Below are 24630 nucleotides of genomic sequence, written 5' to 3'. Positions count from 1 at the left end.
GAGCTCTGGGGAGCCTTGGAAATACCTCAGATTTCCCAGTTCCATGACTGCCGTATACCCTGTACTAATGAACGGGGAACTCCAGACTAATGGAGGTTTTCTTATGTAAATTTAGGAAGGTGAGTTACCACACCCCTTAAAAGACTCTTAGTGACAGAGCATATTATAGATGTTAAAAAGACTTCTTTGTATCTTAGGCCATGTCTCATGCAGCAGAAGATTCTGTGCAAAATATTTTGGATTCTGTTAAGATTTTGCAAGGCAGGGGCTTGTTCTCTGATGTTTGTTGGTGCAGTTAAAAAGAAAAAAGTGGTTCTGCATGCTATGGAACTGTCTAGTCAGGCTGTTGTGGACGGACTGGTTTGATGGCTTCTGCAATGACCCCTCAATTTAGAATTATTTCCGAGATTTTGTACCTACTATGCTAAATTTAACTCCACTACAGAGATTTTGATTCTTGTGAGCTTCAGTGATTATGAAGTGCATGATTTTACAAAAATGGAGAAGTAGGCTTATGTCCAGAATAGAGTGGTGATGTTTAGAACAGTCTGAGTGAGCAGTGAAGAAAGAATACTGCATCGATCTAGAGAACACTGACATGAATTTAAGTAATTTGGACCATGTTTCTTGATACATTTGGGCAAGGAATGCAGATAGCTCAGGGAATCCAGGCTTCATTCTATCTGACCACTCTGCTTGTTTTCTGTCTACCTCCCCCACCACCCCTTCCCTCAGTTTTCTTCTTCCTTTTTATGTGTATTAGAGCAGGGGTGAGCAAACTTATTACGTCGGGCCTCACTTTTCATTCTAACAGTTAGTAGGCCCAGTCCCCAACTTAATATAATCCAAACCAATGGAGATTCTGGTTATGCTCATATGGGGTGGGGGGACTCTTTTGGCATGTGTTAGAAAATAAGTATGTAGCATGTAAAACCTTTATTCGGTATATAAATGTGAATACACATACATAAAAATAGGAACATATTTCAGCATTTTTAATGAAATGGATGAGCCTAAGGCCTAGCAGCTGGTCATCGTGGGCCCTCCTTCAAAATTTCATGCCCCCATTCGCCCCCAAGGTAACGTCACTTTGCATACCCTTGTATTGGAATGTATTTTTATTGGTCCCTTCATGTTGTCTCTGTGTAACAGTTTTATTTTTGTGTTATGAAAGGTCATAACATTGTGAAATTCTATTGGATAGCCTGTGAAATGGGTGGTATTTGATAACATATGCAAAGCTATAAATGTTTGTATTTTTTTTCCCCCACGGAAACTAATAACAATGTGGAAAAAACAACTTGTATTCTGTTGAATCACTAAAAGCATGTTATTCCATTCCATTCCATTTAAAATCTCTCTGGGATGCGATACCAGTTGCTAGGATTTTACTTTTTAAGATCTTTGGACATGGAAGTTGGGAAAGCTACAGTCACTTATAAACTTACTTTCTTTTAATAATCAGGGAGAACAGGATTTGTGGAGAAATAATTACAATAAAGATATTCTATTTTTTGAACAGCTCTGTTTTCCTGCTTCTGAAGGATGGTTTTCAAATTATAAAACAAGAGGTAACCTGTTCTTATGGTTAGTCTATCATAAAATTTAAATTGATTTCAGTTTTGAAAGTTATTGCATTGACACGGTTTTCAACTGTAAGGGTTAGTCCAATGCTGTAACCACAGGCTTCGTTCTGCCTCAGAGCAACCAGTAGACAGAACACACAGAATAAAATACTATTTTTTCAGAGCGATCGTTGTCTTATTCTGACGAGTCTCGACTGTCAAATCTTCTTCGGAGGATTACTCGGGAAGACGACAGAGACCGAAGACTGGCTACTGTAAAGCAATTGAAAGAATTTATTCAGCAACCAGAAAACAAACTGGTTAGTAATGTTAACATGCTATATGCTGTAACTAAGGCTAAATGCATGGTGTATTCTTTTTCTAAATCAGTGTTATAGAAGTTTGTTGAAGTGTGAGGTTGGGTACATATACTATTTTTCTTAAGGGCAAATGTTTCTGGGTCATGTGATCTTTCTCTAGTGTTCAGAAAGTGATTTATAGGTTGGTTACCATTTGCCATTGGTGTGCCATAGATGTAAATGTGACATCCATTGTACAATAGTCAGTCTGTTCTTTTTCTTCAGATTTGCTATGGAAATGTTTTCTTGATGCACCAAAAGCATTTTTTCTTGCACTGAAATTTTTATATTCAAAATGATAGTTAACTTGACTAGTTTTAATAAAAATTTAATAGTCTATATATATCATGGATTACTGTGGCAGGGTTCGCATCTGAGGAAAACTGTTTTCTAGAAAATACAGGTGGTAAGTGGAGAGTACTTCATACAGTGGTACCTTCTACCCGCTTTGATTGTGAGCTAGCTTGATGCAAATATCAGTGTCTCTCCAGAAGCTTCCCTGCTGATGAACAGAGATGGGTGATAATCTATCACACAGGATTCTAATCTGTTTCAGAAAAATGAACGTTTGCTCAACACCAACCTCTCAGGTACCTCTGAAAGGAAGAATAGAACCACTGAAATATGAACCTTCTATCCTTACCAGGGATTGCTGCCAAGTTAGCAAAATCTCAATTAACTGTATAATAAATCAAATTCCTGTTTATTACCAGGTTGGTCTGACAGTTCTGGACTATAAAGGCCAGTCTGTGTTGCAAACCAGGCTCAAAGCTAGTTAAGAGGCAAGGTCATATGAGCACACACCATGGAATTACTTTGGTTACAGCTGTCTTAATGTCTTTGCACAAAAAGGACGGATGGTGGCAAAATAATTTGAATTCTGCTTGCCTCCCTTTACTTTATCTATGATCCTATGTAAAAGAGTAGCTTGTAACTTTTAAAGGTGAGAGGCTTGGGGCCAGGCAATCTTAGGTTAATAGACACACCTTAGCAGGGATGGAGTTAATCCCTTATAAGAGCACTACAAACTTCACAGAGGGGTATCCTCTGAGAGAGGCAATCAGAGGAAGCTGTGCTAAAGACTGTAAAAGACCTGTTGAGCACAAGAAGCTTTTGTCCAGGCAGAAGTGTTTGGCCAGAGAACAAGTCTAAGTTCAGGTCCTGTCTGTGTTGATTATTTTTAGGTCAGCTACCATAAGCGGTACAAGTCCCATGTGCAACTTGGAAGTCAAAGCTTTGTGAGCATATTTTAATGTAAACAACTGAATTCAAGCAGAGAAGCTACTGCATTTGTTTCATCTAAATACAAATCTGCTGACATGGAAGCATCCAGTTGGATCACAACAGGAATATTACTGTTTCTTGCAGAAGGCAGTCTTGCTTCATTAGAACAGTACACATCTTTAAAGAAGCTCTGGTGGTTAGGGCTTTTTGTTCTGGAGGAAAGTGTTTTGCCTCTTCCAAATTACTATTAGACACAATATGAGCCTTCTAATCCTATTCTTATATTTAGAAAGACTTAGTACTATAGACCTGATGAATGTGAAATGAAGAGCAAATTTACAAGTATTTACATATTGGCGGACATCTACTCAGGGTATTTACAAATCTTGTGTTCTTTAACAATTGGTGCTGAGTTCAGCAGTCTTGCTATCAATATCAGAAGCCTCTATTGAAGATCATTATAAATGTCTTTACTACATAAATTTTAAACCAGCACACTTTTGTCATGCAAAGTAGGCCTAAATCAGTTACTTTCCTATAGATTAATTAACCGTAACCGAAAAGTCTGCTTCTGAAAATTGGCATGTTATCTGTATCATCAAGGATTTCTTCTTACTGAAGAAAATTGTGTTAGTTCAGGAAATGCATGCAATGCATGCTCCATTAAGGATCGCTAGTGTCCATCAGGCATGTGAGAGGAGTGTGCGTACCTGCTTTGTGCATTTCATCACCACACTGCTGTTAAAACTAAACTTGCCATTCATAAAAAATCTGATGCTGATTGGAATAAAAATTTAAGCATAAACAGCTGGGGGGCCAGACTACTTTTACAAGTGAATTTTGAGTTTATATAGATTCCAGAAAGATGTTTATAAATACAACCTTTAGCGTTGGCCTGCTAAACCCAGGGATGTGCATTCAATCCTTGAGGGGGCCATTTAGGGATCTGGGGCAAATAGATTTAAAAAAAACAGGTGGGGTGGGGGGATGGTGCCAGAGACTGGACTGGATGACCACTTGAGGTCCCTTCCAAGTCTATGAGGTAGGGGGTGTGTGTGTTGTATGAGACAGACATAGGCTTGCTTTCCCTGCCCCCATGTAAATCTCTCAGGTTTTAGGCTTAATTAGATATCTTAGCTCTCCAATGGACCCATCCTTTGTAATTAGTACACTTTGAAGACAATACAGGTTGGCATCTGTGAGAATTTCATGTTTATTTTGGGGTGGAGTATAAGTGTGATAGGCTTTTTTTTTTTAAATGTTAGTGTTTAAAAGATTCCTTGAAGTGGGACATTTGAGAACAGTCATTTTTGTTTGCCAGCATGACATCAGGACTTAAAGCTAAGATTTAATCTGCCTGAAAATATGAGGACTTTCTAGGAATCTCTTCATCTCACCTACCTTTTAGGATCTTGGCTAAGGTGCTCATTATTAGTTAATCTCTTCCCCATGCCCTTTTCTGTCTTCAACTGAACCTCAGTTTTTCCTAATCTTTTTAATTTTAGGCTTTTCATAACCCTAGGGAAGGTACAATAGAATTTCAACTGTATTTCTCGGGACATAATGACAGTGCTCATTTAACTTGTCCCTAGCTCAACTGTGAATAAAGTTTCAGAGTGGATCCACAAACAATTTGAACAGTAAATGTCACTTCTCATATGTGGCCTGTCAGAACACTGTCAAAGCTTTTCCACAATGTCAAACCTTCAATATTTTTATAAAGGAAAATATTTACTTCCTGGAAATGTCCAAGTTACGCTTTTTGTGATTGACATTTTTAGCTATAAGTAGGTAATGTTCTTGTCATAATCTTTAAACCAAAACTTTAAAACTTACTTGAGAGAAGATTTTTAGTGAACCCAAATGTTTGTAGGCACTTTGAAGCCATCATTAGTTTTTCATTCTGTCTCCAAAGACTGCCTCAGCCTTTTCTCTCCTTGTTCCCTTTTCATGCTTTATTTTCCAAAGGCAAAGTCTGCTGTGTTTGTTTCATAATATTATTGAATTCTGAGGGAATCAAGTACACAGACCCTCTTATTTTGTCATTTTTTCCTGAAATGGATCAGTATTGATAAGAATATAAGATTTTTGAAGTAACCACTCACTTTTTCCCTCATTAGCACATTAGAAAGTAAGCTTGTCCTACAAAGAAAACATAAAAGTAGGAGCTTTCCTTTTAAAACATGTCATGTATTTTTGCCTAACACTGTTGCAGTTTTTTATTTAACAATGTACTACAGTATATGTCATGCAAATAACTATTTGTTTAGTTTCAGCAGTAATTCTCCTTGTACAGTAAGAACTGTTCCTTACTGCTTTCCAAAGTTGGGATCATCTAACAAAAAGTGCTTTTTTTCATACACCGCATCCTTGGCTAGTCAATTAAAGGGTGTTCTGCTGATATACCTGATGGTCAGCACAATAGTGCTGTAGAAGAAATTACAGTAGCCTTTCAGAATTATGAACACGTTGGGAATGGAGGCTGTTTGTAACTCTAAACAAAACGTTATGGATACACTTTGAAAAGTTTGAAATTGAGCATAACTTAATACGGTTTTGAAACTTTTTATTATAAGGAAGAAAAACACTACTTTCACTTTTTTAAAGTAGCTTACATTGAACATTTTACTGTATTCTCCCTTCACCTCCCCCCCCCCCCCCCGCTTTTTGCGGGGGAGGGGGTGGTCTTTGTCTTGGCTTCTACCTGATTGCATGCTTCCTAGTCCAAATGAGGTGTTTGGTTGACTGCTCCTGTTGTAACTCTGAAGCTGAACTTTACTGCAGATAAGGTTCTCTTCGTGTTTGTGATGCAACAGTATTAGAGGAGACCAGCAGTGTGTTAGAAAGCTTTCCTAGCCGGTGCAGGTAGTTTTAAAATATAAATGTGCCACAGTATTATAAATCTATTAAAAAAATTCATGGCTGTGTATGATTGCCAGGGAAGATATAATAGTACCCAGCTTGCAAGTGTTATTGCTAATAATATTTTAGCATGAGTGTAGGAAGAACCTAATTGCAGTAACAATTATGACAGCTTTAAGTGCATATCCTTTTAACTATTGCAGGTACTAGTTAAACAACTGGATAATATCCTGACTGCCATACACGATGTGCTTAATGAAAGGTAAGCTGCGTTAAGCTAGAAAAACTAAGCAGTCCAAAAGTTTTAAATGGAAACTGTCAACTTGAACTTTTGCAAACTAATTTCTAAAAATATTTTTGCTGATAGAGCACTTTCTTAAATATTGTGTCCTGGCTTTAAAAAAAAAATGTTTTGAAGTGCTTTTCTGCTCTTGTGTTGATTGTAGACTCTTAGCAGCACAGGGAAACTGACTTGGAGGGAAGTTTGTAGAGTTAGTTTTACAAAGTAAATATTGCAAAAAAAACAATTTTCTCAACTGTTTGTAAAGCGTATGAGAAGGGTGGGATTTTCAAAAATGCTTGGGGGAGTCGGGGTTCCAGCTCTTAGACCTCAGAAAATCCCACCTATATTGTTGAAGTGCAAAAAAGACATCTTCGATATTTCTCAGGTGTTTACTATTTTAAAAAAAAATTAAATGCCACATTTAGCAATAACATTTATAGAATTTTTGTACAGAAACATGATTGTCGTTTGCTTGGGGTTATATCACTTTAGCTGAAAAGTTGTATGACATCATTGCAATTTATTCTCAATTGTGATAATTAAACTGTAGCTGAAGTAAAGTTAGTGTAAATGCTCTTTAGTTGCCATAGGTATTTTGACAAACCTTTATTTGACTTTCCGCCAACATGATACACTGCGTGCATTGTATTACAATCAACTTTCTAATCTGTCAAGTTGCCAAGGATACTTTCACAAAGCTGCTGGTCTTGTGTCCTAATGTGAATTGAGCTGCCCACTGTTCATGGAAAGTCACTATTATTCCTGTTCAGGAGTTTATAAAGCAGTTTTTCACCTGTCATTCTTTGTTTCAAATTCACAAGCTCTTTCAGAGGACAATGTGAACAGATTATACAAAACAAATAAAACCTTGGCTTTTTTTTTTTTTTTAAAGCCCTTTCCTATTATATACATCTGCAATTTGCATCCTCCATAATAATTTACTACTACTCTTATTATATGGTAGCTTTTTTTTCCAAAATTTCCACAGCCATTCAGATTCACCTCTTGTTTCTGTTCATACAGATATAAAGAAGGGGGCATTAAATATGGTTACAGGGAAGTGAAATTTTATACAACACATAACTAACCTTTGGAAGTCAGTGCAGCTAGAAATCATTGCATATAAGAATTTAAACAGAACACCAAAAATTGCATTAGGTATACTCAAAATACCTTTTTAAGAAGTAACTTTTATGTTCTTCAGGGCATAAACAAATCACTAGAGGTATGTCTACACAGCAGTATTATGTTGAAATAAACTATTCCGGACGAGATTGTCCAGGATAGCTTATTTTGAAGTAAAGCTGCTGCACATAAATTGCATTTGAAATATGCGAGTACTGTTTTGAAATAGTGTTTAGACACAATAGAATCTGTTTTGAAATAGAGCCATTGGACACACTATGGCTTTTTTCGAAACAGGCTCTATTCCCTGTCTACGCAGCTCCTATTTTGAAATAGATGCTGCTGTTGTACAGTGAAGTTACCTATTTCAAAATAAGCTGTCCACTGTTACGAAATTATTATGAAATAGCTGTTGCGTTGTGTAGATGTGCACAAAGTAACTTAAAAATAACAGCCTTTATTTTGAAATAACTTTGGTGTGTAGACATACCCCAAGTGAAAAAGGTTAGGAGGAAGCATCTTTTGTGAGCAGACTGTTCCATCCATGTTTGCTGTGGGTTTTTACCTAGCTTTTTCTGAAATATCATTGCAACTGCTAAACATGATGCTGAACTACGCAGACTGCTGATTTGATTTGGTATTTTACCTAACTTGTAGGTTCCTAATAATTAAAATAATTCATACATTAAGCATAAGTACTTTTTAACTTTAATTTCATTTTCAATACAGAATGTGAGTTTTTTTGTTTGCTGTTTTCCACTGGCTTAAGTAGTTGGACCCTTCACATTTTTAAACTTTATATGTAGAGTATAATTGTACTTTATACATAGCTTTATTGTAACATAAAGGAAGTGGGGGGAAAGCAGTCCTGTAGCACTTTAAAGACTAACAATATTATTTATTAGGTGATGATCTTTTGTGGGACAGATCCACTTCTCCAGATCTGGCGACTACTGATATCTGAGAGGAAGTGAATTTTGGGGAAGAAAAGAAAAGAAAAAAGGAAAAAAAAAAAAAAAAGAAAAAACTAAAAACTGATGAATCAGCTAGATAGGGTGGAAGGAAGGGGTGGGGAGGGAGAGGAAAAAAAAAAACTTCTTCAAGTAAATAGTAAGTTAAGTGGGATGGTTGCGGTCACAGTGAATACCAAAGGTGGGAAAATTTGTCCTTGTAATGCGTAAAATAATTGATATCTTTGTTGTGTCTGAACATACAACTATAGGAATCCTGTGACAAAAGCAACCTTTTTACCGATGTGCTAAACTTAAAATAAATATTAATGTTACTCACACAAAAGAAATAAACTGTATTTTCTAGGGCTGAGTGCCAGATAGGATGTGGGACCCTGGCTGGGGGCAGCCCCCCAGCTGTGTGGACCCTGGCTGGCCAGGATGCGCCTGGGAGCCAGCAGTGGCGAAGGCAGCCCTGCTGCTGTGGGACTCCAGCTGGGGGCGGAGAACCCCAGGAGCTCTGTAATTAATTGCATGATTGATAACCATTTTTTAAATCATTTGACAGCCCTAGTATTTTCTTAAACCACCTCCTTTGGCCAATAGACAAACTTCATCCAAGTGAAGGAACACAATATAAATAAAAGCTAGATGAAAACTTTTATGTGGTTTCTGGAAAAAGTATTGGACATAAGGTCTTATGTAGTGTGAGAGGAACTGAGGTCCAGAGTCTCACCATTTGTGAGTGCATTGCCATGAGACACACTGTGGTAATTTTGGGGGGTTGCCAGAACACCTGAGCTGATAGAACCTGTTGCAAATGAGCCTGGAGAAGAGGTTGTGTCTGAGATGTCAGGTCCTGAACTTCATCTCTGTTGTTTTTGTAGCTAAAGTCATGTGACTGTTTACAAGAGGAAATTTGTTTATGGGCTACCTGGTCTAAAATAGTTTCGCCAGTCTTACTGTAGTGTTTCCATATTTATACATATTTGTTCAGTGGAAGTTGATTTCATATTCATATTTGTACAACTGGTGCAGCTGTTTAATGGAAGAAATACAGTAGCTTCACATTTATGTGCCTTTTTTGGTTTGGAATGGATTTCTTGTGTAAAATATTACTGAATATGTTCTGATTTTTTCTTCTATTGTTAACTGTGTAAAATGTCTAATTACTTTCACCATCTGAAAGCTTAAATTTATTTTTTTATGTAAATGCAGTAGCAAATTGCTTCAAGAACTGAGACAAGAGGGAGCTTGCTGCCTTGGCCTTCTTTGTGCTTCTTTGAGCTACGAGGCTGAGAAGATCTTTAAATGGATTTTTAGCAAATTTAGCTCATCCACTAAAGATGAAGTTAAACTTCTTTACTTGCGTGCAACCTACACAGCACTAGAGACTGTGGGTGAAAAGAAAGCATTTTCATCTGTAATGCAGGTAAGAATAAAAGATAAAATTGGGTAATACTGCTTTTCCTGTGTGGTATCGACTCACAGCTAGAATCAAAATACTGCTTTTACTATAATGAGCAAATGAAAAGCAAGTTGTCAGATTGTTAGAATAATGGAGATACATGGTACTATTATGAAAAACACATTTTAAACTTGGAATAAAAAGTTTGATATTTTTTCAGGTTTAAATTGTATTCTTTTAAAAATGTGATTTGATATTGATATCTGGGTTATAGTTTGAAAAATCTTTACATAGTAAAGATTTTAGAACTAACATTTGCTACTTTAACTCACTTGTGACTTTGTTTACTCTTGGGTTTTATAGCAGTTTTTGGCCACCTCTTTACTTGATTAAACTGAAAGGCTTGGCAGCAAAATTTGCAAGACCCTCCCCTCTCCTTGAAAAATGGTTTTTAATTAGCAGGTGGATCTGAAATATCAAGTCTAGAATGAGAGCAGCGAAGTACTTAAAATAAGCTTGGTGACTGAAAGGTCTACCAGAGCACTAGCTTATGTTTGCCTTATTTTATTTTGCACTTCATCCTATTTTATTCTTGAGAGGTTTAATTATCTCATCAGTTCCCTGAGGCTTTTTGGTAGGGGGACCAGCCTGCACTTACAGAGGGTGCTGGTATAGATAGATACACTGGTCAGCAGTGCCAGCCGCTGCAGGGGAGCCAAGGGGGACCAGGTTCCTGCCCTGAAAGGGGAGGAACAAAAGGCAGAAGGAGTGGGGTTTGAAACAGTCAGTCCGGCCCACCCCACAGCGCGTGGAGCAGCAGCACAGTGCACCTCAGCGTTTCATAGGTGACTGGGGTAACTGCCCCCTTTGTGCCTCCTCTCCCATGCGCACTCCCCCGCCGGTCGGTGGGCCTGATGTTGGTAGAGCTGTTGTGGCCATCTCCCCTAGCTGAAAATATTCTTTTGCTACTATGTTTTAAACCAGTTTCTCAAATGAAGTAAGGCTTGGCCTGTGTTTAACAGGCTTTGCTGGCATAATTATGACTGATATAGTTATGCTGGCAAAAGCTGTAGTATAGATAGTCATTCTGGCTAACCCTTCTACTGTAGACAGAAATTGTATCCATACAAGTTTTTTACTGGCAAAAGGAGTCTTTTTGATGGTTTGTTTTCCTTATCCTATCCTCGATTGATTTAGTTATGCTGGTAGAAGCCATAGTATAGAAGCAGTTACACTGGCAGAAGAGTCCTTTGGCTGCTGTAGCTAGTGTATTTTGTTCAGGGAACTGGAAATAATTGTACTTTTTTGCCTGTATAAACTGCATCTGTGTTAGAAGTGTGTGCTAGTGTGGTTATGATAGTGTAACTATACTGGCAAACCTTTTGTAGCATAGACCAGGCCTAAGCTATATGACAAAAAGAGTTATGTCTGTCCTGGAGCTTTTGCTGTACTGTGTCAGCTGGGGTTGGAGATAAATCACATACCTTATTGACATAGCTATGCTGACAAAAGTTTTAATTGCAAATGAGGTCCACACTTCTAGCACAGTTGCTATGCTTGTTTTGAAAGGTTAGTTATTTTTGTCACTATCACTTTTGCAGATTTCTTCTGTGGAAGAAGTTGGCAGGAAAAAATTCAGATTTATGGTCAAGGAGCTCATTTTATTTACTGGTCGCTTCAGTTAGTGTTTGCCCTGAGATATATTACATTTTTTCCCCCATCTCTGAAATGTTTTATTCTGGAATGGTTATAGTGTCACATTCTCCAGATAGCTGCTCCAAACTAAAGACATGTGATTTAGCTTAGGGATCAGCCAATGGTAAACCTCAAACGTTTGAGTAAGAAGTATTCAAACTGACTTCTAACAGGCATTAATTGTCAGTTAAGTCAAAGTAAGTTTTAGAGAGAGAAGCCATGAGTGTATGCTTTACCATTAGGTTATGTCTGCAGTCTGGAAGCTTGGCCTACACTAAAATTTAGGCTTACATAGCTGCATCACTCAAGGCTGAAAAATTTTACCCCTTGAGCACTGCAGTTAGATGGACCTAACTCTGGTGTAGATGTGTCTAGGTTAGTGGAGTAGTTCTTCCAGCATCCCGAGTACTGCTGAGCTTCAGGGCCATATCTGTGTTATAATTTGTGTACCTCAAGGCTGGGTCTACATGGTGCGGCTCTCCTGGCAGGCATCAGGGGCTGGTGACAGAGGGGCTTTTTGCTGGAAGGGGCACATTCACACGGCCTCTTTACTGACGGCACACCCACCCCACCTCCTGGCTGAGACTGAGCTCTCGCGCGGCTATGCTCGTGAGCCGCGGGACCATGTTAATGAGCAGCTATGTGCTATTTTGAGGCTGCTCATTAGCATGGATCTGCCGGGAGAGCTGCACTGTGTGACACAGCCCAAAGCATTTTTAAAAAAAACCCAAAACCTTCTACTGACATGTCTGTGCTCCAGGGTTATGTTGGTATAGCCATATCGACATTGAAAGAAGTTTTACCAGCTATGTAGGAACAGTACCTCCACAAATGAAGTCACAGAGGGGTAGCCGTGTTAATCTGTAACTTTCAAAATAACAAGCAGTCTTTTGGCACCTCAGAGACTAACAAATTCGTTAGGTCATGAGCTTTCATGAGTAAAACTCACTTCATCATATAAGTTGAAGTGGAAATTACAGAAGTGTGTGTGTGTGTGCGCGCGTGTGAGAAAAATACAAAAGTGTTATCTGTCAATTGTAGAACTAGTTGTTAAGGAAGCAGATTAAGTCAGACAGGATGTATCATTCATAGCATGTGATGTAGAAATGTGAATATCAAAGGCAGGGAAATTGCTTTGTGAATGAGTTAACCAATTAAGATCTTGGTTGGTAGTGTTGAATTTGTAAATGAACTCCAGTTCTGATAGTTTCCTCTGTAATCGGGTGATACAATTATTTTGTAGAAAAATGACTACTTTTAAATCCATTATTGAATGTTCGGGGAGATTAAAATGTTCCCTTACAGGTTCCTCATGTCTGGTTTGTGTCCATTTATCCTTTGGTGCAGAGACTGTCCAGTTTGACCAATATACATGGCAGAAAGGCATAGCTGGCACATGATGGCGTATATCACATTAGTGGTTGTGTAGGTGTATGAGCCCCTGATATTGTGGCTTATGTGGTTGGGTCCTGTGATGGTCTCACTTGTTTAGACATGTGGACAGAGTTGCCACTGGGATTTGTTGCAGGGGTAGTTTCTGGGTTTGTGTTTCTATGGTGTGGTGTGTGGCTGTTTGTGCGTATTTGTCTCAGGTTGGGAGCTGTCTGTAGGCAAGGATTGGCCTGTCTGCAAAGGTTGGTCAGAGCGAGGGATTGTTTTCCAGGAAAGGTTGTAGATTGTCAATGATGTGCTAGATGGGTTTAAGGTGGAGTTGGTAGGTGATGACCAGTGGTGTTCTGTTCATTTTCTTGCTGGACTTACCTTGAAGTAGGTGACTTCTGGGTACCTGTCTGGCTCTTCAGTCTGTTTCCTTACTTCCCTAGGTAGGTCTAATAGCATGCATTCCCTCTCCTGGTAACCTTATTGGTCTTTGGAGTTGCTCGTGATCTTAATTAAGTTTATTTTTGTTCAACTACCATTTCCTGCCTTTCATGCCTTGCCATTTCCATGTTTCATAGACAGGCAGGAAACATCAAAATGCTATGCAAATACGAAATAATTTTATCATAATCAGCCATCTGTTTTGTAGCAGACTTTTGTTATGCCTGAGTTGTCAGTTACTGTAGATTAAACAAAATGTATGATTTTTTTAATGTTTTTGAGTAAACTGGAATGTCAAGTGTGTGTTTTTCATTTGTGACTGTTTTTTTAAGCTTATAATGACCAGCCTGCAGTCCATTTTAGAAAATGTGGATACACCAGAGTTACTGTGCAAATGTGTCAAATGCATCCTTCTGGTGTCCCGATGCTACCCACATATTTTCAGCACCAATTTTAGGGTAAGCTTATCCCTGACTTTCTTCTGTCACCTTTTATTGTACAAAACATTTACATACCACATCACTAGCTGATTTTACGTTTTTCATTCCTTTCAAGGACACAGTTGACATATTGGTTGGATGGCATATAGATCACACTCAGAAACCTTCTCTGACACAGCAGGTGTCTGGTAAGTCTGGCCTATAAATTGTTGAATGTGGTGATCTTCTGTTAGTGTTCTGTCCCACCTTTGTAGAGAATGTGGATTTCTAAGCATTGCTTACTTCCACTGCATGCACACGGCTGTGGAGGCAGTCTGATTCCCAAAGCAAAGATGCTATTTGTCACTCAGTGGCGACTCCTCCTAGTAAGTAACTTTCATGAACTATTAGAAGTCTAATGCATTTCCTTGCCACATGGAGTAAAGGAGTGTATATGGAAGACTTAATGTGTGTTAATAGAATTCAGAACCAAAACACTTAGGCCGTGTCTACACTAGCCAAAAACTTCGAAATGGCCATGCAAATGGCCACATCAAAGTTTACTAATGAAGCGCTGAAATACATATTCAGCGCCTCATTAGCATGCAGGCGACTGCGGCACTTTGAAATTGACGCGGCTCGCTGCTGCGTGGCTCGTCCAGACAGGGCTCCGTCCAAGTGCCCTTGCTCCTATGAGCAGATGGGAATAGGGACTTTGAAGTAGCCGGGGTCCTTTCGAAAAGCAGCCCCGTCTGGACGAGCTGTGCCAATTTCGAAGTGCCATGGCTGCCTGCATGCTAATGAGGCACTGAATATGTATTTCAGCACTTCATTAGTAAACTTCGAAATGGCCATTTTGAAGTTTTTAGCTAGTGTAGACGTAGCCTTATTGTCATATACCCTACATGTCAGTAAGTTAAAATTTAGTTAAATGACATTTTTCCCAGTGTATATTTAAATGTCATTTGCTTTCTCTGTTAGAGAAAGTTAAATTATTCTTATAGTTATCAATCCTCTAACTTCTAAAAACAGAACATCCATTGTGCGCAACTGTAAAAATAATTGTTGGAAAAGAGGAGGATCAATTGGGATTAAAGAGACTGAAATTAATTTCCTGCCTTTACCACAGACTTCTCGTGGTGACTTTGGGCATGTGACATCATCTCTCCATGCCTCAGGTGCTCATCTGTAAAAGGAGATTAATGTTTCCTTTGTCTGTTTAAACCGCGGACTTCTTCTTACAGTGTACTTAAGCTCCTTTTTGTTAGTGTAATACAAATTATAAATAAAATTTTTGTTCTGAAAAGTTTAAATGAGTAATCTTTTGTGGCCCTTTGGTAGTATGTATCTGAAATTTTATACCTCTATTCAGTTTTACTTATAACAATCTATTTCACCTATCTGCCTTCCACAGGATGGCTACAGAGCTTGGAGCCATTTTGGGTAGCTGATCTGGCTTTTTCTACCACACTTTTGGGTCAGTTTCTGGAGGATATGGAGGCATATGCTGAGGTAAACAAAGTTCATTTTGAAGCAGCTTTAACAGTTGTATTAAGAGCTATCTATTAAGGTAGCTATCTATTAATATAGCCATAAAAGCTCTTTGTAAGCTTGAAAGCTTGCCTTTTTTTTTTGGTTGGGAGCTAAACTTATAGAAAGCATGATCAGAGTACTGTGTGTGGTTAGGAGGGAACTCAAATGCTGCATATAATTACAGAATATAAGTATACTTGAATACTAATCTGCTTTTTAGATAAAATCTTAGCCCCATTAAAGTGAGCCCCTCTTGTTTTCAGGAGATAGGTAATTTTGAGGATGGGAATAGAGAAGTAAGAAATCTTTTGTAACACATTGGCCAGTAGCTCTGGGATGAATTTAAAACATGCATATTGAAACACTGAAGTACAATACTGCATTTTTTAGTGTGCTAAGGTGGATGGAGTGCCTTTTGTTGGACCAACTTCTCTTCGTAAGAGAGCCAGTGCTTTTCTTTCTTTTCCTCTAGTTTGATATTGTCATGATTTCCTGTTAAGACAGATGAGCTGATATTCAGACATCACAGTAACTCTAAAGACAACATAAATAAGTTACTGCTTAAATCTTAATATAATTACTGGTTTTATTTTGCTGTAAGTTACAAATTACAGATGTGTTATTGTTATACACCAGTAATCTGTTTCAGAATTTGTGTTGACGACTGTATACACAGAGCTAACCTGAATAAAATTTTCCAGATTTTTTTTGTAGCTTCTTATCTTTAACAAGTATAATTACAGCTTTTTGGAGCTGTAGTGTAAAGAAAGAACTCTGGGTTCTTGGTATGTTGTTTGCTGCAGTACATATGGGATAGGTCCAATATTAAAACTGCATTTTAAATATACTGTGTATATTAGAACTGTTAATACTTACTCTTTAACAATTTAAATTTTCACATCTAGGACTTAAGCCACGTGGCCTCTGGGGAGTCAGTGGATGAAGATATTCCTCCTCCTTCAGTATCATTACCTAAATTAGCTGCACTTCTTCGGGTTTTCAGCACTGTGGTGAGGAGTATTGGGGAACGCTTCAGCCCTATTAGAGGACCACCAATTACTGAAGCATATGTAACTGATGTAAGACTTCATTACCTGTTTCATTCTACTTATTAAGAAATATTTGCTGGTAAATTGATTGTAAATAATAACCTAGTATCCATATTTTTGCAAAATTTGGTAGCATACAAATGTACTTAGCTTTATTCAGGGACTGGATGTGTTTGTCAGCTAACAGAATCTGATTTCTTATTTTGTAGCCATTGTGATGGAGGCTTGTAATAGCCATATGTGCCAGAAACCACAATGTGTGTGTTAGTCAGTATTTTTGCAAAGGTGTTTCAGTCTGACCTGTCTCTAGAAATTTAACTGTTCATGTGATCGATCATTTATGCTTGTTTTCATGGTACTCTAAAACAAACTGTGTACGTTGTGCCTTTCTAATTGTCATCTAGTTGAAATCTGATAAGTTTTTTTGTTTATTTTAGAGTAATTTTTGGAATAGATAGTACAGGTTGTGAACCTCTCTAGTCCAGAACACACTATCTGGCAACACCTGTAATCTGGCATGATTTTAGTTAGCTGGACAGCCACTTCTCATAGGTGAGGCCAAGTTTCCCATGGTCCCATAAAGTTGGTTTACAGCTACAGTCTGGCTCTCAGTGTTCTGTACTGTTACTTAGCTCTGATTTACCTCTAAATGTCTTCTGAGGCTATGTCTAAATTAGACACAGAAGTTGACTGTCAATATGTAATTTTAGCTATGCCAGTTGTGTAGCTAAAATCCATTTATCTGCAGTCGACTTCTGTCTCTGTCCACATAAGGAAGGTCAAAGGGGGAAGACCACCTGCTATTCCTTGCCTCTCATGAGGGCTATGGAGGGATTGACATTGACCCCTAGGAGTATCATTTCGTGCATGTGCAAAATGAAACCCAAGAAGATCGACTCTGAATGGGTTGGTGTTCCAGTTTAGTGTGGCTCTAGCCTAAAACTTTGGCCACACAGCAAAGTTATTTTGTGATAATAGCCACTATTTCGACATAGTTTTGCTAGCGTCTACACTGCGCACACGTTATTTCAAAATAGATTCGAAATAGTGCGTGCATTATTTCTAATTTCATAAACATCACTGCAGGAGGAATAATGCCTATTTTGAAATAAGTGCTTTTAAGACATGGAGTAGCACTGTTTTGAAATAAACCATCATGGATGGCGTCCAATGGCACTCTTTTGAAACAGGCACTGTGTTTCTAGACGTGCTATTTCAAAATATCTGGGAGGGTTTCAGGCTTTGGAATTCCACCTGGGGTGGTGGGAGGCAGGCTCTGGCTTTGGGCTCCAATGTGGGATCTGCCTGCTGAGGTGTGGGCTCTGGTCCTGAGCCCCAGCCCCATCTCACCCTACTCGCATCACCCTAGCCTTTGGCCATGAGGTGGGGGCAGGCTCCGGTCCCCAGCCACATGGCACTGGGCTTCAGCCCCTGGCTCAGCCCACAGTCCCCATTGCCTCTGACCCCTGCTGCCTTCCCTGGCCATTCATCTACTCTCCCATCATCCCAGTCCTCCATGGTTTCTTCCAGCCCTCCCACCTCCCCATCCAGAGCTTCATTTGTTCCTGGGCTTGTTCAAGTCTGTTGCAGAAAGTGATACTAAGTGATATGTGCAAATTTATTTTCACACCAGCAGTCTTACTAGTTAATAAGTCTCAAAAAATTCTACCAAAATAGCAAATGAAACAATGCCAAAAAGACAAAGTGCAAAGCACTTTATTTGTTTTGCTGTGTACGTCTCCTAAAGAATAGAGGCAGCTGTGCGTTTTCCTTATTATTGAATTTGCTCCCAAAAAAATAAACCACTGATAAACAAAAACAAAACCCTTAAATAAGCAATAAGGAAGCGCACCCACTTGTGGCAAACAGTCTAATTCATTTTGGACACATATACATGCGTATCTATTTGTTTTTCTTAACATTAATAAAGTATTGTAGGAAAAATTGTCAGACAAGCCACCAGCACGAGTTGGTGGATACAGTGAAGCCACCAGAATTTTTGTTAGCAAGGACCCCTAGATGTACTTAATTTTGCCTCATGCAGAAGAAAGGGATGTACTTGATGATCTTTTGAGGCTCCTTCTACTAATTTATTCCTATTGTTCTGTGTAGTATCAAATGGTTGTGGGTTTTCCCCTATGCTTCAGGAAAAACGAATACTAGTTTTTGTTAAATTGACTTGAATTTACTCTTCTTTTTTTTTTCTTCCCTAGGTCCTGTACAGAGTAATGAGATGTGTGACTGCAGCGAACCAAGTGTTCTTCTCTGAGGCTGTACTGACGGCCGCCAATGAGTGTGTTGGGGTTTTACTTGGTAGTCTGGACCCCAGTATGACCATACACTGTGACATGGTCATCACATATGGGTTAGATCAACTGGAGAATTGCCAGACTTGTGGTACCGATTATATCATCTCAGTCTTGAATTTATTAACACTGGTACATACAAATTCTCAATTTTTGTGGGGCTTTTTGATTAGAAAAATATTTCTTACTCAGGCACCTGAATTGCGATCTGATTTAACAGTAAATCACAATATTTACTTCCTAATTTGTCTGTTTCAGCGTCTTTTATTCCCCCCCCCCAAATAAACTATTAAATGCTTGTAATAATTTTGAAAAGCTGGTATAAATTGCACTTCCCTGGTCCAGCATAGTCAGGATCTGACAGGCCCTGAACAAGAGAATTTCCTGGACCAGGTGTGGTCCAGGGCTTCTATCTCAGGTGGCCCCAGCCTCCTGCCATCCAGGACTCTAGCCCTTAATCAGGCTCCCTACGGCAGGCAAGGTCTCTGGACCCCAGCCCTCATGGTTGCTGGTGTGGCCTCAACCCTAGGAGACTCTGATCCTGGAACATCTGTGGATCATAGATGTTGCCAGACAAGAGTGTTCTGGGTTTAAGATGAGCAACCTGTATTAACACATTACCATAAAACTTATGTCTAGCAACCTATATTGATCCTTGAGTTCTGCTTATGTTGACAGCATAGCATAAAATTGCTCTGTCCTCTTAATACTGAATTTTGGGAGAACACTTTTAAGTGAATGGGGAAATAATATTAGTTATTTCTTAACTGGAATGTGGTCAAATGTCCTTATAAATATCTTTTAAGGGGGTTCTGATGTATTAAATTCTATAAATTAGTGTCATATGTTTCTGATTAAAGAATTCAGGCAATTAAAGATGTATATTATCAGTGCTTTGTTTTGTCTTTAGATTGTCGAACAAATAAATACAAAATTGCCATCATCATTTGTAGAGAAATTGTTTATACCAGAATCTAAACTACTTGTACTTCGTTACCATAAAGAGAAGGAGGTAAGGAGTAGATGGTTGCTTCAGCAAGTCTGATACTGTTTTAGGGCACTGGCATGCATGAATTTACAGAATTGTACCTTATAAGGAAAGCATTAGGTGGCTAGATATCTGAACTCAGGTTTGGCTCTTGTTCATTTTATGGCAGCATATGAGGGGAAAAAACACTTTGTCATGTACCAGACAGAAGAAAAGGTTTTTCCTATAATTGTTTTTATGATTTGCATCTGTATCATAGGTTGCAAATATAAATAAGTAGAAAGCAGTCAAGTAGCACTTTAAAGACTAGCAAAATAGTTTATTAGGTGAGCTTTCGTGGGACAGACCCACTTCTTCAGACCATAGCCAGACCAGAACAGACTCAATATTTAAGGCACAGAGAACCAAAAACAGTAAGCAAGGAAGACAAATCAGAAAAAGATAATCAAGGTGAGCAAATCAGAGTGTGGGGGGAAGGTCAAGAATTAGACTGAGGCTAAAGGGCTAAAATCCAGTGTTTACTTTAATTTTTTAATGCACTAAATATATTTTAAACCAAAATTGATTTATTAGCGTTTATATTATATATTTAAGCTTAGCTCAGTTTTAATTTTAGTTTTGCAGTTAATTCTAAATGGAAGTTCACAAACCTGTGGCAAACTGTCTATTTGTTTTGCCGTTGGCTGGTGTTCTTTTGGTATCCTGAAGTGGTAATATGTTTTAATTTGCCTAGAAGAATTAAGGAAACAATTGAGAGAAACATTGTTGAAACAGTCATGTTCATAAGTCATTTATTCATTTAACAAGAAAGTTTCACTTCACGAGTACCACACTGTTAAATGACAAGTTCAATCTTTCCATTTTCAAGGTTGTTGGAGCCGCCCATGCTGTTTATCAAGCAGTATTGAGCCTGAAGAATATTCCAGTTTTGGAGACTGCTTACCGGCTGATTCTGGGAGAAATGACCTGTGCTCTAAATAGTCTTCTTTGTAGCCTACACCTTCCTGAGGCATGTTCTGAAATACAGCATGATGCTTTTAAGAACCATTTATTCAATGTGGCTAATGCAAAGTTTGTAGCTATATTTGACCTCAGTGCCCTAACTACTATTGGAAATGCTAAAAACTCATTGATTGGGGTAAGTATTTAATTGTGATAAAAATAAGTTTCTTCATGGACTCATCATCCTAATATTGTTTCATACATGCATATATATTTATCTTGATCTCTCATCACTTTTGAGGAAGGAGTTTTAATATTCAACCAATAATATTAACTAGCTGATATATTGTTTGAGATAATGATTTCTAGTTTTAAAAGTGGTGAAATGTAATTTTCACATCACAGTACTTTACTGAGTTAATGGTATATTACTTCTGATACTGTAGTTCATTGAGTGATGTCCCTGTGGGTTCTTCATGGTAGGTGTTGGGCTCAGCCTGCACTGTTGATTGGAGATTTCTTCTAGCAGTATGCGGTGGGGCTGCATGTGTGATCTTAGCACATGCTGTTTGCACACACAGCACTGGTCTCCTCAGTTCCTTCACTGCTGCCCTCAGCTATAGATAGAGCTCAGCCTCTCCTCTTCTCCTCGTGCCGTTAGAACAGTAAAATACTGATTTTATAGTTAGTAGTTCTTTAGATAATCTTGTTAGATAGTAAAAAAACTTTTTTATTCAGAATTTTTGTTACCAGTTAGAACTTAGATTACAGATAGCTCACTAAAGCGACCACTTACGCCTGCTTTAAAAACAAACAAAACAAAAAAAACCCACCCCCCGGAAAGATACCAACTATGTCATCCTCACCAGTGCCATGGTCCTATGCCTGCCTGTCAGTCGGTCATGCTGAATGTATATGCTGCTTTGGAGAAGCTCACATTCTGCAAAAATACTCACATTGCAGGAGCCTCGCAGATGGAGCCAGAAAGGACAGAGAGCTGCATTTAAAAATGATCCTTTTTGATAAGGCTCTTGAGCCTCTGCCTGGTGGACAGAATAATGTGGAGACTGCCCCTTCCGACAGGGGCTCCACCACCGCCTAAGTAAGAACAAAGGCAAAATATAAGTCTTCCCCTTCATGCTTCCTCCTGCGTAGGCTGAGCATGGTTGATAAGCCAGGCACATTGGGTATGCAGAAACCAAGAGCTGCCTCTGACTCCAATCAAAAAAGCCATACTTCGCATAAAGTGGCTTCAGTTTCTACTTCAGCAGCACCAAAAGTGCCAGAATTTGGTGCACAATCTGTAACACCGGCACCAGCAGATCAAATTGCAGCTGCGGTGTCAAGCGCCCAAATGACGTCAACTGAACAAACATTGTTCCTGGCGCCAGAGGAACAAATGGTGCTGTGTTGCCCCTCAGCACTGAGAGACCAACAGCATCAATCCTCAGCGTGGACACTGCTCCACACCTCACCAAGGTGGTCCAAGGCACCACGGAAGACTAGAGCAAACTGTAATGGAGTTCCTTCACAGAACCCTAGTCTGTGTTCCACCGTGTGGTCACTGGTACCAAGACATCATTTACCATCTTCTGTGCCACCAGATCATCAAAATGCTCATACTAGTGGTCACCATTCTCATTATTGGGCACTGAGATCTCACCAATCATCTCACCCTCTTTATACCACTGCACATTGCTCTTGCTCGCCCAGAACTTCTTAGACGGCTTCCAGATGTTCTCACATCACCTGACTTCTCCAGAACTGATAAACATTATGATAACATAATTTTTTCATCACAGCACTCATGTCCAAATAGAGCTCATGTATCGTATTGCTACTTAGATCATTATCAGTGTTGTTATATGGACTACTATGGGTCTGACTATTCTAGGTATTGGTCACATCGATCTCCCTGTCACTACTGCAGCATGCTTAGGGACCACTCCAGAGTATCCTCCATTGCAGCATATCACCCGCCATCCCCTACTGTATCCATCTTCCCACACTGAAAAGGAGTCAGTTACATGATACTCACATGTCTGATGATCTTGGATCACAGTTGCCTCTGGACTTGCCAACAGCCAAATCTTCATTATCTCCAGGGGAAATAGTCATATCCATTGACCATTCTTCTCCTGATGACCTAAAACAATTTCAGGATCTTTTTAAAAGAGTGGCAGTTAGCCAGAAGATCACCCTAACAGAAGTACCAGAGGAACAACAAAAGCTGCTAAAAAATTTATAACCACGTACCAGAGCCAAAGTAGTCTTACCGCTTGATGAAACTGTAATGGAAGCCGCAGAAGAGGTTTGGCAGACCCCAGCCACAGTTGCACCTGTGAACAAATGGGCCAATAGAAAATTTTGTTTCTGCAGAAGGCATGGGTTTTCTATTCTTAAACCCTCACCCCAGTTCTCCTGTGGTAGATGCAGTCAGACACAGAGCAAAGACACCACAACATAGAAGTAATCTTCCTGATAAGGAGTATAAGCCCGTAGTTATTCGGTAGAAAAATTTACTCATCATCTACACTTCCATTAGACATAGCTAATTACGCAGCATGTCTAGCTAATCATAACTTTGATCATTATTCCAAACTCCTTCAATTGCTTAACCATCTTGCTGAGGATAAGAGACCTATTCTTAAGTCTATAGTTCAAGAAGGTTACATTACCTCTAAAACAGCAGTACAGATGGCACTAGATTTGGCCAATACAGCAGCCAGAGCCACAGCTATGGCCATCGTCATGAGGACATCCTCATGGCTGCAAGCAGCAGGTGTCTCAAAAGAGCTTCGGGCAGAAGTAGAGGACTTGGCATTTGATAAGATCAAGCTCTTTGTGGCAAATATGGAAGAGACCTTGCATTCTAGCAAAGATATGTGTGCTCCTTTAGCGCATTTAAGGGATGTACATTCCTCCATTCCACAGGAGCAAGTACACCCCATACTATAAATAAAAAGATCAGCCCTTCATGAGACAAACTTACAGGTCATACTAACACAATAACATACCGCAAAACCGAGGTGCAGAGCCCTGGATACTTGCACAACTGCACCACCTGCTTCTAAGCAGCAGGTTTGAAGTTGTGGTCGAGGGCTTGCTGAACCTCCCAGACTCTCCAGTGCACCAGATTACCCAAATATTCCATCACCGCCTACACCCATTTTATCACCAACAGACAACCATAACCGCAGACAAATGGGTTTTAGACATCGTTGCTTGGGGATATACTATCTTCCACCATCCCCCTTCTTCCCCCTTCCTCCTCAGGGACCCTTCTCACTAGAACTTACTGTGTCTGGAAGTACAGCACCTCTTACAAATTGGTGCTGTAGAAGTAGTTCCAAAATAACATCAAGGGAAAATATTTTATTCAAAATACTTACTAAGAGACAACAGGGGGTTGGAGACCCATCCTAGATCTATGACTGTTGAACAGCTATGTTTGCAAACAGTGTTTCAAGATGACCACACTGTCCTTTTTAATTCTTGCGCTGGACGAGGGGGACTGGTTCGCAGCCCTCGACCTTCCAGATGCCTGCTTCCACATCCCCATTCACCCTGCTCACAGGTGCTTCCTGCGTTTTGTCATCAAGTCAGAGTATCATCAGTATAGAGTTATCCCCTTTGGGCTTTCAACTGCTCCCAGGGTATTTACCAAAATGTGTTCACTAGTGGCTGCACACCTCAGATGAGAAGGAATCGCCATATTTCCGTACATTGAAAACTGTCTCATTTGAGATCCTTCACAACATACTGCAAGAGCTATGATACAATCTACGAAACAGTTTCTGCAATCTCTGGGCTTCCTCATCAGTATTGCCAAATCAACCCTAGAACCTGCCACTGTCTTTGACTTTATAGGAGCTTGACTCGAGTCTACAATGGCTGGTGCTTGCTTTCCGTCACAACACTGTGAGGCAAAAAGAGCCTTATATCACAACACACCATCAGCCCTACAGGTCTTTTTCTCATATGTCTTCGCCTCCTGGACCATATGGCGGCCATTACTTACATTGTCCCCAGTGCTCGTCTGCACTTCCGATGCCTTCAGCATTGGCTGGCATCATTTTATATGCCTGCCAGACATAACAC

General features: G+C 39.3%; 1 protein-coding gene across 2 annotated transcripts in view; it reads left to right on the top strand.

Moving 5' to 3' along the window:
* The window catches only part of SMG1 (SMG1 nonsense mediated mRNA decay associated PI3K related kinase), a 146764-nt gene that overhangs the window by 23565 nt on the left and 98569 nt on the right, over window positions 1–24630 (top strand). For both annotated transcript variants that reach the window (XM_075010976.1, XM_075010974.1), the window contains exons 4-13: window positions 1749–1885; window positions 6214–6272; window positions 9587–9800; window positions 13625–13750; window positions 13848–13920; window positions 15126–15223; window positions 16150–16323; window positions 18507–18731; window positions 19510–19611; window positions 20456–20725. In XM_075010976.1, coding sequence (XP_074867077.1) covers window positions 1749–1885; window positions 6214–6272; window positions 9587–9800; window positions 13625–13750; window positions 13848–13920; window positions 15126–15223; window positions 16150–16323; window positions 18507–18731; window positions 19510–19611; window positions 20456–20725 — 1478 coding nt within the window. The remainder of the gene's footprint in view (window positions 1–1748; window positions 1886–6213; window positions 6273–9586; window positions 9801–13624; window positions 13751–13847; window positions 13921–15125; window positions 15224–16149; window positions 16324–18506; window positions 18732–19509; window positions 19612–20455; window positions 20726–24630) is intronic.

This window comes from Carettochelys insculpta, chromosome 16 (genome assembly GCF_033958435.1).
Source record: "Carettochelys insculpta isolate YL-2023 chromosome 16, ASM3395843v1, whole genome shotgun sequence".
Classification (NCBI taxonomy): Eukaryota; Metazoa; Chordata; order Testudines; family Carettochelyidae; genus Carettochelys; species Carettochelys insculpta.
The sequence above is the reverse complement of the archived record's forward strand: the minus strand, read 5'-3'. Positions and strand labels throughout refer to the sequence as shown.